Source organism: Mobula hypostoma, chromosome 11 (assembly GCF_963921235.1).
Source record: "Mobula hypostoma chromosome 11, sMobHyp1.1, whole genome shotgun sequence".
NCBI classification, from domain to species: domain Eukaryota; kingdom Metazoa; phylum Chordata; class Chondrichthyes; order Myliobatiformes; family Myliobatidae; genus Mobula; species Mobula hypostoma.
The window spans coordinates 112,065,997-112,079,754 of NC_086107.1; the positions used below are offsets into that span (position 1 = coordinate 112,065,997).

Sequence of the window (13,758 nt, forward strand, 5' to 3'; positions counted from 1 at the left end):
TTTACAGTTACTGTTCTATAGATTTGCTGAGTATGCCCACAGGAAAAAGAATCTTAGGGTTGCTTGTGGTGACATGTATGTACTCTGATAATAAATTTTGCTTTGAACTTTGAACTTCAGCCAGAGGGAGGGGAGGGTGGGTAATGGCTGACAGGTGAAATCTGGATGTAGTGTTCAACTGTAACACAAGAGAAGTTTGGATAGGGACACGGATGGGAAGGGGTATGGAGGGCAATGGTCCTGGTGCAGGTTGATGGGAGTAGGCAGAATAACAGATCAGCATGGACTAGATGGATCAAAGGGCCTGTTCCTGTGCTGTGGTACACTACATTGAAACCATGACATCAATGGAAACTTGTTAAATGCGGGTAGGGTCAGAAAAACAATCCCTCCCCGCCAAGTCTGCCATGACACAAGAAGAACAGAACCGAAAGGAAGTTATTTGGTTCCTCACACCTGCCCCACCATTTGCTTTGTTTTATTTTTGTTGTTGTTCCTCTCCGCACGTTGTGGCGCATCGGGCAGCAACCTTGCCGTTCCTTTGGCACTTTTAATCTGTTTTTTCACGAGGCCAAATTGCTAGCTCAACACTCAGCTCAGCACAGATTTTGGAGCCGGGACCACTCGCCTCAAAGTCCGGTGCCGATCCCACTACCCCACCGGCCATCATGCTCCACCATTTAACACCATTATAATTGATCTTTTACCTCAGTGGCATTTACTGCTATCAACCCTATATCCTTTTGATTCTCTTAATATCCAGAGATCTATTACTCTGCTGGTCATCTATTTTTAATATTTAATATTTGTAACCCAGGGAGCGGGAAGCACAGAATCAAATATCACTGTGATGATTGTATGTTCTAGTATCAATTGTTTGGTGACAATAAAGTATAAAGTATCTAGCCCCTCAAATACACCATGTAATAAAAAAAGGCTGTTCAGCCCCTTAAGCTGCTCCTATAGAAACAGGTCATTCCGTCCCTCTAGCTTTACCCATTGCTCTTGTATATTTCTTAAGATCTTTTCTCTTTAATCAGCCTCAGCCTTTTAGGGAAAGCGAGCTCTAGGTTCTGACTGGGAATGGGAAAAAGAAAACCCTTCCTAGTTTTGCTCCTGACCACTGGGGCTGAGAGCCCTCACCACCCTGCGGATGACATGTAACTCAGCCTGATCTTGCGACGGGTCCGACTCTATGAGAACAAAATACCGCAGCACCGCTCCCATCTGAGCACTGCGGAGTTCTTCCCCCGCCTCCCTCGGCACACGTTGCCGCAGCAACGGCCGCTCAAGTGAACCAGAAACCAACAGCCTACGGCTGACAGACAGATTTACTTTTATTAACGTTATGCAGACAGACAATAAATATGTCAAACAGAGAGGAAGCGCTAAAAAAAAATCAAACGGGGGGGTTGGGAAAGAACCACCCAGCAGCCGGTTCCATCAGGAGGCTCAGTCCGCAGGGACCCTCACAAAGCCGCGAGATTTTCTGATTATGAATGCGAAGGGGCAGCTGGAGCTGGAGGCCTGGAAAAGCCCAGTAGGAGCAGGAATGCAGTCAATACTGGCATGCTCTTGAGGCGATCTGACTCAGCAAGGCACTGACATCACCGACTCACTGAGCCGTCGCTGGGGAGACTGCTCAGTGGGCACACATCTAGAGCTCTCTCGCTGCAGACGCTTATTGATGCGGGCCACGCTCGTGTCTGGGCGGCAGGTGACCCCGTGTCAAGGGCTGGCAGCTACTTGGAAGATCAAAAGGTTTGCTCTGCACAGGCTATCCCGGGCTTTGTGACTGAGTCCTCCATGAGATTATGTCCCCAAGTTACCAGGGGCCCTCAAGAGCTTCCAGGTATGCCGATCCTTAGTCCCCTACATTCTGGAATATTCCTGGAGTTTTTACCACATTGTCTTGTCTCCAAGAGCCCACCCAGTACGTCCATCTTTGCAATGTCCCGCCTCTGCTGGGCCAACTGGAATGCCAAAGCGAAAATGACAGGTTGACTCTTAACTGTCCTTCAATCATCCCACTTACAATATTTCTACAACAAAAGAGTTCAAAAAAAACAAAATAATTTTTTTCCTGTCCATTTTTATTGCTGTTTCCTGGATTTAATTCCAGGAAATCCCATGGTATCTCTGGACTGATGTTGGTGGCAGCTTCTGAGTTTGATTTCCCCAATCCTGCTGTTCCAATGGACACGAGGGCATTTCAAATCTGACTTTCACCTGTCCAATAAAAGGAATTGGGGCAACTCGCTTTCTTCCCTCTGGTGATCTGAACAGGGACTGCCAGCGGGGATCGATTACTATTCCCAATTCATTCCATTCTGGTCAGAGGCCCCAGTTCGCTGCCAAACTGGATGCTGGGCTGGAAGTCAGGTTGAGGGAGGTGGGGGTCCGAGCTGCGAAAATTCTGAGAGTCTGGGACCCTGCAGCTTTGAAATATGGAGCCAAAACTTCATGATTGGTCCCGACACTGACGTTGCTTTGAAGATCAGTTTAGCTTGCAGTCTGGAGGAGAAAGAGTTGGTGGACAGATAATAGTTAATTTCTATGCAATGACAGTGATGATGATTCATTCAGTCATAGACACACACAGCACAGAAACAGGCTCTTCGGGGACTGGAGTCAGTGTACTAGGGATATACAGAATGTGAGGGGTGGCAGCCTCTTTTTGAATATCCGAAGGGGCTGCTCCTCAGCTTTGGATTACATTTCAGCCTCGCGCTCCTTATATACGGGGACCCAAAACGAAAGAGGCGGGTCACGCAGAGGATTTACTGCCAGGCTTGCTCCTGGGTCCGGCCAAGGTGGCCATTCATGGGTCCAGGTGGCGGGACATTGATGGTTCCGCCAGTGCCGACTGCCTGCCCCTTTTCTGAGGACACATTCCCGGCCATCCTCGGAGAGGGAGCATGCGGTCATGATGGGTTTTTCCTGGGGGATTTCCAGGAGCGGTGGGGCCACCCCCCAGTGAATTGAGTGGTTTATAGGCAGTAATAATCATATTTTAATTTGAATTTATTCACAGTCATGTAAATATTTGATGTTTGTATTTTGTGCATTTTTTGTGCAAATAAACTTCCGTAGTTTTGTTAAAAAAAAGCAGAGTCTTTGGACCATCTGGTGCATACCAGCCAAGATGGACATCCAAGCTAAAACTATTTACCCCAGTTCCTTCTAAATCTTTCCTATCCACGTATCTGTCCAACTATCCTTTAACAGTTATTGTACCTGCCTCAACCACTTCCCAGAGTCATTGAGAAGAAAAGCCCTGCAGCCCATCTAGTCCAAGCTAAACTACTTAAATTGCCTACGCCCATCGATCTGCAGTGGAATCATAGCCCTCCATACCCCTACAATCCATTTACCTATCCTCTCTTAAACAATGAAATTGTTCGCATGCACTTCTTACACTGGCAGCTTGTTCCACACTCTCATGACCCTCTGAGTGAAGTTTCTCCTCATGTTCCCCCCAAACTTCTCACCTTTCACCTTTAACCCATGACTTCTAGATGCAGTCCCAACCAACCTCAGTGGAAAAAGCCTGCTTGCATTTACCCTCACAATTTTGTATACCTCTATCAAATCTTCTACATTCCAAGAATAAAGTCCTGACCAACTCCATCTTTCCTTATTAATTCAGGTCCTCCAGACCTGGCAACATCCCTGTAAATTTTCTCCGCACTCTTTCAACCTTATTTACATCTTTCCTGTAGGTTGGCGAGCAAAACTGCACACAATACTCCAAATTAGGCCTCACCAATGACTTTTACAACTTCAACATAACATCCCATCTTCTGTATTCAATGCTTTGATTTATAAAGACCAATGTGCCAAAAGCTTTCTTTACGACCCTAGCTACCCGTGGCAACTTTCAATGAATTTCCTGTCATTCTCCTGCATACAAATGTAATTGCAAAGAAAGCATGATGCCCTCTCTACTTCCTTGGGAGTCTGCGGAGATTTAACACGTCGTCAAAAACCTTGACAAACTTCTATAGTTGTGTGGTGGAAAGCGTATTGAGTGGCTGCATTACGGCTTGGCATGGAAACACCAATATCTTTGAGCAAAAAGTACTACAAAAGGTAGTGGATTCGGCCTAGTACGTCATGGGAAAAGCCCTCCCAACCATTGTGTACCTCTGCATGAAACTCTGTCATAGGAAAGAAGCATCCATCGTCAAAGATGCTCACCACCCAGGCCATGCTCCTTCTCACTGCTGCCATCGATAGAAGGTACAAGAGCCTCAGGACTCATACCACCAGGTACTACCCCTTAACCATCAGGCTCTTGAACAAAAGAGGATAACTACTCTCATCTATTGAGATGTTCCCACAACCAATGATATCACTTTAAGGGCTCTTTATCTTGTTATTTATTGCTATTTAATCTATTTATCATCTTTATTGCTATTTAACTCTGCATTTGCAGTGTTGGTGTCTTCTATACTCTTGCTCTTTCATTGATCCTGTTTACAGTTACTATTCACTGAGTTTGCCCGCAGGGAAAACTAACCTCAGGGTTGTATGAGGTCACAAGTAGGTACTCTGGAAATACATTTTACTTTGAACTTTGAACCAGGGAGTAAACCCTAACCTACTGAACCTTTCCCTGTAGCTCAGGTCCTCTAGCAGCTCATTCGGCATCCATACTCTGTATGAGGAGGTTGCTGCTCAAGTTGCTATTAAACTTTTCCTCTCTCACTTTAACCTATACTCTCTTGTTTTTCATTCGCTGACCCTGGGAGAAAGACTTGAGTGCATTCATCATCTCTGGGTGTGCCCCTTATGAATTTGTACATCCCTATCAGTCTCAAAAACAACCTTGAAGATCTTGAGCAACACACACAGAATGCTGGAGGAACTCAGCAGGTCAGGCAGCATCTACGGAGGGCAATAAACAGTCAACTTTTCAGGCTGAGGACTGGCCAGGAATGGGGGAAGACACCAGAATAAAAAGGTGAGTGGAGGGGGAAGGAGGACTAGCTAGAAGGTGGCAGATGAAGACAGATGGATGGGAATGGTAAAGGGCTGGAGAAGGAGGAGCCTGATAGGAGAGGAGAGTGGACCATGGGACAATGGGAAGAGGGCGAGGCACCAGAGGGAGTTGATAGGCAGGTGAGAAGAGGCAAGAGGCCAGAGTGGGGAATAGAAGAAGAGGGGAGGGGGAGGGAAAAAGTTACCGACAGGAGAAATCAATGTTTATGCCTATCAGGTTGGAGGCTACTCAGACAGAATATGAGGTGTTACTCATAAGAGTGGCCTCATCATGGCAAAAGGAGGCCATGGACTGACATGTTGGAATGGGAATGGGGGCTAATTAACCTACCTACCGGTACCTCTTTGGACTATAAGAGGAAACTGGAGAAAACCCACACAGTCACTGGGAGAATGTACAAACTCCTTACATGCAACGGTAGGAATTGAACCCGGGTCGCTTGTGCTTAAACTACCGTGCCATTTTTGATCAAGTCCCTCTGTCCCTCTCAGGTCCCCTACAGCTTGAGTGTACGAAGGAAAGCAATAACCCACTGGGTCTATGCCAGCACCCAGAATAATCCCAGTCTCCAAATACACTCAGTGATAGGCTTCGGAGGAAGAAGAGTAACTGGAGAAAACCTATGGTGTCATGGAGAATTTGCTAACCCCGCAAAAAACTGGACCGGATATCAGGATTGAACGCAGGTTGTAAGGAGCTGCAAGGCAGCCTCTCCATCAGCTGTGCCACCATGTCGTTAACAGCTTATCTGTACCGCGAACAAACACAGCCCAGTGACTGCCAATTCATAAAAAAGGTCCGGGGTGTGAAATCAGACACTAGTCTGACTCTGATCTACGTGACATTAGAAGAGACCGTGCTTTAATGGAGACACCGGGAGGATTAGGAATGGAATTCCAGAGCTCAGGATATGATGACTGAGAGTCAAGTGATTAAATTCAAGGTCAGCCGAGAAGCCGGAATTAACTGAGTGCATTTTGGATATCAGTGGTATGGGTGGCATATCGCCACAACCAATCGAGTGGCTGCCTCGCAACCCCAGCGTGTGCGCAGCTTCCATGCTCTCTCCGTGATTGCATGGGTCTCCTCCAAGCACTCTGGTTTCCTCCCACATGCTAGAGACGTGCAAATTGGTAGTTTCTTTTTTTTTGCTTCAGCTGGCCCCCAATGAGGGTGGGTGGTAAAATAGGATCATAAGATTCATATGGCTGGTCAGTTCACCATGTCCACCCCAATCATCAAGAACCCTTTTGCAATTCACCAGCACTTGCTTCATAGCATATTATGTTTAGGTGATTGAAGTGCGCCTCCAGCTGCTTCTTACACGTTGTTAAGGGTAAGATCAAGTTTTATTATCATTCAAACATACATAAATATAGCCAAGCGAAACAGCGTTCTTCTGGGGCCAACGTGCAAATCACATTACCAACATCACACAGCACAAATAGCACTTCTAGATAAGACTTCAGAAAAACATACAAAGAAAAAAAATATATAATCTCTCTGCCTCCACCAGTACCTTCAGCAGTGCGGTCCACATTTTAAGCCCCTCTGGGCGAAAAATATTCTTCCTCAGTTTCTTGCTAATCCTCTTACTTGTCAGTTTAAACCTGTGCCCTCCAGTGTAAGTCATGGGGAAAAGTTTCCTGCTACCTACCCTCTCATAATTTTGGATAACTCTGTCAACCTCCTCGGTTTCAAGGAAAGCAAGCGCAGGCCCATACAGTCAAGAGGAGACATTCCATCCTGAACAACATCCTGACAAATTTCCCCTGTACTATCTGCAGTGCAATCATGCCTTTTGTATAGAGGGGCAACCAGAACTGCACATGGTACTCCAAATGTCACCTAACCAATAGTCTATATTTGGGGAGATGAGGTTGATGGAAGTGGGAAAGGTAAATTGGGATTGATGACAGGGGTAGACTCAATGAACCAAAGGACTCAATGTCCCTGCAATTCGACTCATACTCCATTATACAGGGAGGCAAATCAGTGGATATTATCAACGAAACCGCAGATGGTGAAAATGTGTGTAAAAAAAAAAAAAATCAGAAGATGCTTGAAACACTCAGCAGGCCAGGCAGCATCCATGCAGAGAGAAACTTAAAATCTCAGGCCTGGGAAGCTTCAGCAAGCAGGTTGAGAAGTAGCAGTAGTAATGGGAAATCTTGGTGTGGATGTCACAGGTGGCAGAAATTTGGATGAGCTACACTCTACAAAGTGGAATATGAGAAACCGACCACAATGTGTTGTCATAGGATCACAGGTAGGATTGGGATTCAGAAGTGGGTTAGTGGCTGGTGTCCTGATGAAGGATCTCAGCCAGAAACATTGACTATTTATTCCTCTCCCTAGATGCTGTCTTGCTGGGCGGTGGTGTAGTGGCATCAGCACCGGACATCGAGGCAAATGGTCATGGGTTAGCATCCAGTGGCTCCTTGCATGCTTTTCCATCTGTGTTGAGTGTTGAGCTAGCAATTTGGCCTCGTAAAAACAGACAAATGCTGAAGAAACGGCACGGTTGCTACACAATGCACCACAAGGTGCGGAGAGGAACAACAATAGATGCTATCTGGCATGCAGAGTTCCTCCGGCAGTTTGTGTTGCTCAAGGTTTCCAGAACCTGCAGAATCTCTTCTGTTAGTGGGTACAATTAATGGTCTGAGGGTAGGGGGGGGGTGAAGGTCTAACAATCTGACTGAGAAATTCAATCTCTTTTGTTTGATCCACAACTAATGGGTCAGAATTTCCTCACAAAAACATGGCATTCACCAGAACCAAAATTGTTGGGAAATTATCAACAGACAAATCTTTGGGATAAAACTTGCAGTTACAGGGAAAATGTCTGAACTCAGGCAGAGAGTACCCAAGGTAAGGATTGAACCTGGGTCCCTGATACTGTGAGGCCGGAATCCTCCTAGTTGCGTCAGTGTGCCACCCATGACCGACTCTGGTCAGGGTTTGAACCTGTGAGCTTCTAACTCCCAGATGAATTGTAACCCATATGACCACAAGTCCATAAGATATAGGAGGAGAATTAGGCCATTTGACCCATCGAGTCTTCTCCACCATTTCAGCATTCCTCTTAACCCCAATCTCCTGCCTTCTCCATGTATCCCTTCATGCCCTGGACTATCAAAATCCATCAACCTCTGCCTTAAATATCCATAAAGACTTGATGATGAATTCCACAGATTCACTGCCTTCTGGAAATGTTCCAAGTAGCTAATGGAGGAACACAGGGGTCTGTTGAAGCTACAACTGAAAGGTCTAACTTACTAATGGTGTTAGTCACCAATTTAGGTGGGACAGGCAGACTGGAAGGTCTCACCTAACCTTTAACCTCACGTCTCTCAGACTATGTGTTTTCTGGGTAGCTGCTGGGTTAACTTCTGACAGGGTAATAGTATTGGTTTTATTGGAGATTGATCTCCTGAAGCTGATTTGGAACTCGCTGGTCCCCTTAGTTCATCATCTAACCGGGCAGCCTGGAGGACCGCAACTGCTGGGTGTTGGAGCGTAAACCAGTGCATCACAAGAAGACACCCTTCGGCCCACAATGACTACGCCGACCATGATGCCAATATTCTGCTGCCCATCCATTTGCCTGTCTGAATGCCTGTTAAACGTCGCTGTCGTGTCTTTGGTGTGTGGGCAGGTCTGTGGGGAAAGCAGAGTTGCAAGACCAAGGTTCATTGATTGGTGGACTGCACCTGACGGGCCGAATGGTCTCATCCCAATGATGTTACTAGGTGTGGGATGCCCCCCCCCCCGCAAATACCCAGCCGCTTTCCCCTGGCTCACTCACCTCACGCAGCCCACCCCCGCCACCTCTTGACGGGCTTCCTCGCGTGGAACTCCCTCACCGCCCGCTCGTTCTTGAAGGCTACCAGGGCGAGGGTGATGGCGGCGTTCCAGGAGCTGGCATCCTCGCATCGGAAGTCGATCTCCCGCCAGTCGGTGGTCACGATGGTGAAGTAGACACGCGTGCCCTTCCTCTCCACGCACTCCAGCTTGCGGATGGTGTCGAAGCTCAGCTCCTTGCAGCGACAGCCCCTGCCATCGCCGTCGGTCAGCAGCAGGCTGTCCCGGGTCAGTGTGCACTGCTTCTTCTTCCAGAGCTGCAGCAGGCTCTCGCTCCGCTTCTCCAGTGCCCCGACTTTAATTGCCCCTCTGGACGCCACAGTCAGCCCCTTCATCTCTCTCAGCAGCTCAGTTCGCAGAGGATCGACTAAATAGAAAACCAGCGCTCAGAACCACTAGGCACACAGCATTGGTTTGACCACAGGCTGACTAATGATAGCTCTCCCCACTGTCTCTGCCCAGCTGATTTCCCCTTTCTGAGCCTCTAAATGGATCAGACAGTGAGATCCAGCATTAGGCTCCACCTCTTGCTGTTGACATCAGCCGCTATTTAACAGGAGGTCTCCCCCTTCTTTAACTCCTTCAGGTCTGAGTCAGTGAGCTGTCAGAACGACCAGGCTCTTGAACAAAGGGGGATAACGACACTCATTTGCCCCATCATTGAAATATTCCCACAACCAATGCTTGCACTTCAAAGTACTCTTTATCTTGTTATCTCATGTTCCCGTTATTTATTTGTATTTTCACAGTTTATCTTCATTCTCCTGAGCTTTCTTTAATCCTGTTATAATTACTAACCTAGAGATTCGCTGAGTATGACCACAAAAAATGAACCTCAGGATTGTACACGGTGACATATAGGTACTTCGATAATAAAATTTACTTTGAATTTTACTGCCCTTGGGTTTGCCAGCGCATCGAGAAGTCCGAGGAGGAACGCTGCTGACTGGCACATTCACATTCAAGGTTGGTGCAGGCATTGTGACAGTTCGGTGGGGAAAGAGCACAGCCTCTCGTCTAAGGCTGTGCCCTCTGGTCCTACACCCACCCACTATAGGAAGCATCCTCCCTACATCCAGTTTATCCAGACCTTTCAATATTTGACAGGCTTCAATGAGATCTCCGCTTATTCTACACTCCGGTGCAATTTAGTGCAACGAACAAGACTGGAGGAAGTTAATAGGACAGCTAGTATCTTTGGAGGAAAATGGACAGTCGGTGTTTCAGGTTAAAACCTTGTCTGCATCGATCTGAGACTTTGTACTTTTCCCTCCACAGATGCTGCGGATGTGCTGAGTTCCTCCGGATACTTTTTTTGAATTAAAAAAAACTGTGTTGGTCTATTAATAGGAATAATATCTAACAGACTGGGAAAAGAAACTGCCAGTTCAACACTACCTAGTCCTGATGCTGCCTAATTATCAGAGCTCTTACCTTAATTACAAATCTGTACTCAATGGTGGTGGGGGGAGAATCTCATTAAAACGATCAAAATATTGACAGGTCTAGGGAGAGGGGACGTGGATAGGATGTTTCCTATTGTGTGGGAGTCTAGGATCAGAGCGCACAGTTTCGCAATGGAAGGATGTCACTTTAGAACAGAGATGAGGAGGAATTTCTTTAGCCAGAGGGTGGTGGATCTGTGGAATTCATTACCACAGGCGGCTATGGAGGCCAAGTCACTGGGTATATTTAAAGCGGAGATTGATAGGTTCTTGATTAGTAAGTATGGCAAAGGTTGCAAGAAGGCAGGAGAATGGGGTTGAGAGGGATAATAAATCAGCCATGATGGAATGGCAGAGCAGACTTGATAGGCTGAATGAATGGCCTAATTCTTCTCCTATGTCTATAGATTCTCTTTATGGTAGGAAATCGGATGTTTGGTTTATTTGACACAAGAGCCATAGTAATGCAATTGATTCTTGACTGATCTCCAATATGACTTGATCAGTCATATCAAATGTCTTAGAAATATCACTACTTCCAGAGGGGCAATAACTTATTTACTTCAGCCCATCACCTCTACTGGCGAAATAGGCAAGCTGCTGTCAGTGGCCTTAGTCCTCTGTCCTGGGCCAGGCTTTCACGATGTTTCTGGGAGTAGCCCATCTTCTTGGTGTACTCTTCCTCTCCCAGGGTTGAGGTTGTTGAAGCTTCTATTGGCATTTCTGTAGTGCTAGGTATTTACGGGATGGTGTTGCTAGACCCCATGCCCAACTCTCCCCCTTTCACAACCAGGCTTGGACTGTACATGGTAGAGTTATGGGGTCATAAGGAATTGAAATTTTACAACATCCCATGTATGAATAGAGGGAGGCTAAATGCACATGTTTGGTGGGGGGGGGGGGGTAGGTGGTCGAAGAGGAAGGGAAATTAACCAAAGATGAAGCTCTGAATTCTTTCTATTCCATGCAAGTGGTATGTAGAGGGCGCAAATTTAAAGATCAAGGAAAAACGAAAATCCTTTCAACGGTTCACCTGCGACTGTGTGGCCTCCTGTATATCAATGTAGATTGGCTTCATGCTTCACCGAGCACCTATGCCCTGTCTGCCTGAAAAAGTGGCATCTCACAGTGGCCACTTTTTTCAATTCTACTTCCCATTCCAACACGTTAATCCTCTACTTCCATAAGACCAAACTCAGGCTGGAGGAGCAACACCTTGTATTCCACCTGGGTAGCCTCTATCCTGCTGGGATGAACATCAATTTCTCTGGTAATTAACCCTCTCGCACTCTTTTCTTCACCATTCCTCATTCCAGTTTCCCTCTCTCACCGTATTACCTTACCTCCCTTCCATGGTCTTCTGCCCTCTTCTATTAGATTCCTTTTCTCCATCTTAAATCACCAATCAACTTCCCAGCCCTTTACTTCTTCCCTCCTATCACCTTGTACTTCTTCCTCCCCATCCCCTCACTTTCTTACTTCTCTTCCTTTCCAGTCCTGATGAGGGGTCTCAGCCCAAAACAGTGACCATTTACTCTTTTTCATAGATGCTGCCTGGCCTGCTGAGTTACTCCAGCATTTTGTGTTTGGTGCTTTAGATTTTGTCATGTTTGTGAACCTTTTGCACAACTAGTTGCTGTGGCCTGGAATACAGTGCCAACACAGGCTGTGTATCAGATTCATAGTAAACACATGGAAACCAATATGCTTGAAGGTGCATCATTTGCAATGTTCAAGGACAGATCCAAAAACAGAGGGACTAATTGGAAAGCTTTGTAGAAACCTGGCATGGGCACAACAGACAATGCCAGCTTTGGACCAGTTCCAAATCCGAGCCTTGACAGGTCAGGGAAAGGGATCGAGTCGAGACCAGATGGCTCCCGCAAAGCAGGAAGTAAGATCAGCTGGTCAAACCAGGCTGGCATTTGTCACAGGTGGCACTCATCTGACAGGCTTGACCTTCCTCTGTTAGAGTAGTAAGGGTGGCTAAATTGGGCAGGGAGAGCTAATACCCAGCCAGTGGCATAAATCTACTCACTGCTTACTGTGATCGCTGCATCAGGTGACACAGGTATAGAATAAAGCTGTCTGTGGCCAACCACTGCAAATTAATTTGGTTGTGGGCTGCACTGCCTGTTATTGGTTGGGTTCTTAAATCTTCAGGTATCCCTGTGGGTAGCCAACTTATCACAGAGTCAGAAGGTTATCGGTTTGAGCCCTCCTCCAGAGACTCCAACACAAAATCTGGGCCATTATCTTTTACTGGGCATCTTGGCCTGGGTTTTTGTGTGTTTAGAGGTTTGATATATAATTACTTCTAAAGTTGAGATACCAGCCTCCATAGTATTCAAGATACCTTCCAGGAGTGGTGCCTCAAAAAGGCAGTGTCCATCATTAAGAACCCCACTCAGGATAGGCCTTCTTCTCATTGTTACCATCAGGAAGGAGGTACGGAAGCCTGAAGGCATACACTCAGTGATTCAGGAACAGCTACTTCCTCTCTGCCATCTGATTTCTGAATGGACATTGAACCCAGGAACACCATCTCATTACTTTAAAAATTTGTTTCTGCAATACTTATTTTAATTTAACTACTTAATATACATACATGTAAATCAATCTTTTTCTATATTTATCATGTATTGTGCTGCTGCCTCAAAGTTAACAAACTTCACAACATATGCTAGAGATATTAAACCTGATTCTGATTATCAGGTGGCCCACTGGCAGAAGATTGGTAATCAGATCGTTGGGACTTGTAATAGTTCTCAATTCCTAATCAGGAAGTGGAAACCAGGCCTGCATGGACCCCATTTCTCTTAACTGGTTAGAAATTAAGAAACAATAATCACCATCATGTAGAGCAGGGGTTCCCAGTCTTTTTTTATAACATTATTATCCAGGTCGGGAAACACTGATGTAGGGGGATTTAGGGGCCTGTGCAAGTGATTAAGCAACACAATCTCCTATTATTGAACACACTACCAACCAACCAGATGCAACAACATACTTAGTATCTTAACATTGATTAAATGTCTACAACCATAAATCTGATCAAAATCAATGTGGCACAAAAGAAAAAGGGAAAGTTCTTTAACTCGCTGTTATTTCTAAACCAGAGCCAGACCAATCATCTCAAGTCTTTGGCAAGACAGCATTTGGCTCCCCATAATCTCCAGCCAACACCCTGCTCCCTGTTAGGGCATTTTTTTTGGGAGGTTAGCACATATAACAAATAACTGCAGCAACTGACTTCAGCCACCAGTCTTCAAATATGAATACAAATTTTAAAATGCAGCACTGAGTTCCTAAAAGCCATGAATCACAGTTAATGGGAAGACAGTTAATGATGATTAAAATGCATTCAGGCATCTGAGGTGCGAGTGTGAAGTTTGTGTGTAGTTCAAAGGAAGCATTGTGAATGTATTGGAAATATGGAAT

General features: G+C 46.0%; 1 protein-coding gene across 1 annotated transcript; it reads right to left on the bottom strand.

Annotated features, from left to right (window-relative positions):
* Nucleotides 1-1,325: 1,325 nt before the first annotated feature.
* Nucleotides 1,326-9,360, bottom strand: LOC134354405 (pleckstrin homology-like domain family A member 2). The gene is made up of 2 exons (XM_063063403.1): nt 8,817-9,360; nt 1,326-2,514 (listed from the first exon to the last, which is right to left on the bottom strand). The coding sequence occupies exon 1, from the start codon at nt 9,205-9,207 to the stop codon at nt 8,818-8,820; it is 390 nt and encodes a 129-aa protein (XP_062919473.1). The 5' UTR covers nt 9,208-9,360; the 3' UTR covers nt 1,326-2,514; nt 8,817.
* Nucleotides 9,361-13,758: the final 4,398 nt, after the last annotated feature.

Excerpts from the sequence above, each read along its gene's own strand:
- LOC134354405 (XM_063063403.1), bottom strand. The coding sequence starts at position 9,207 with ATGAAGGGGCTGACTGTGGCGTCCAGAGGGGCAATTAAAGTCGGGGCA.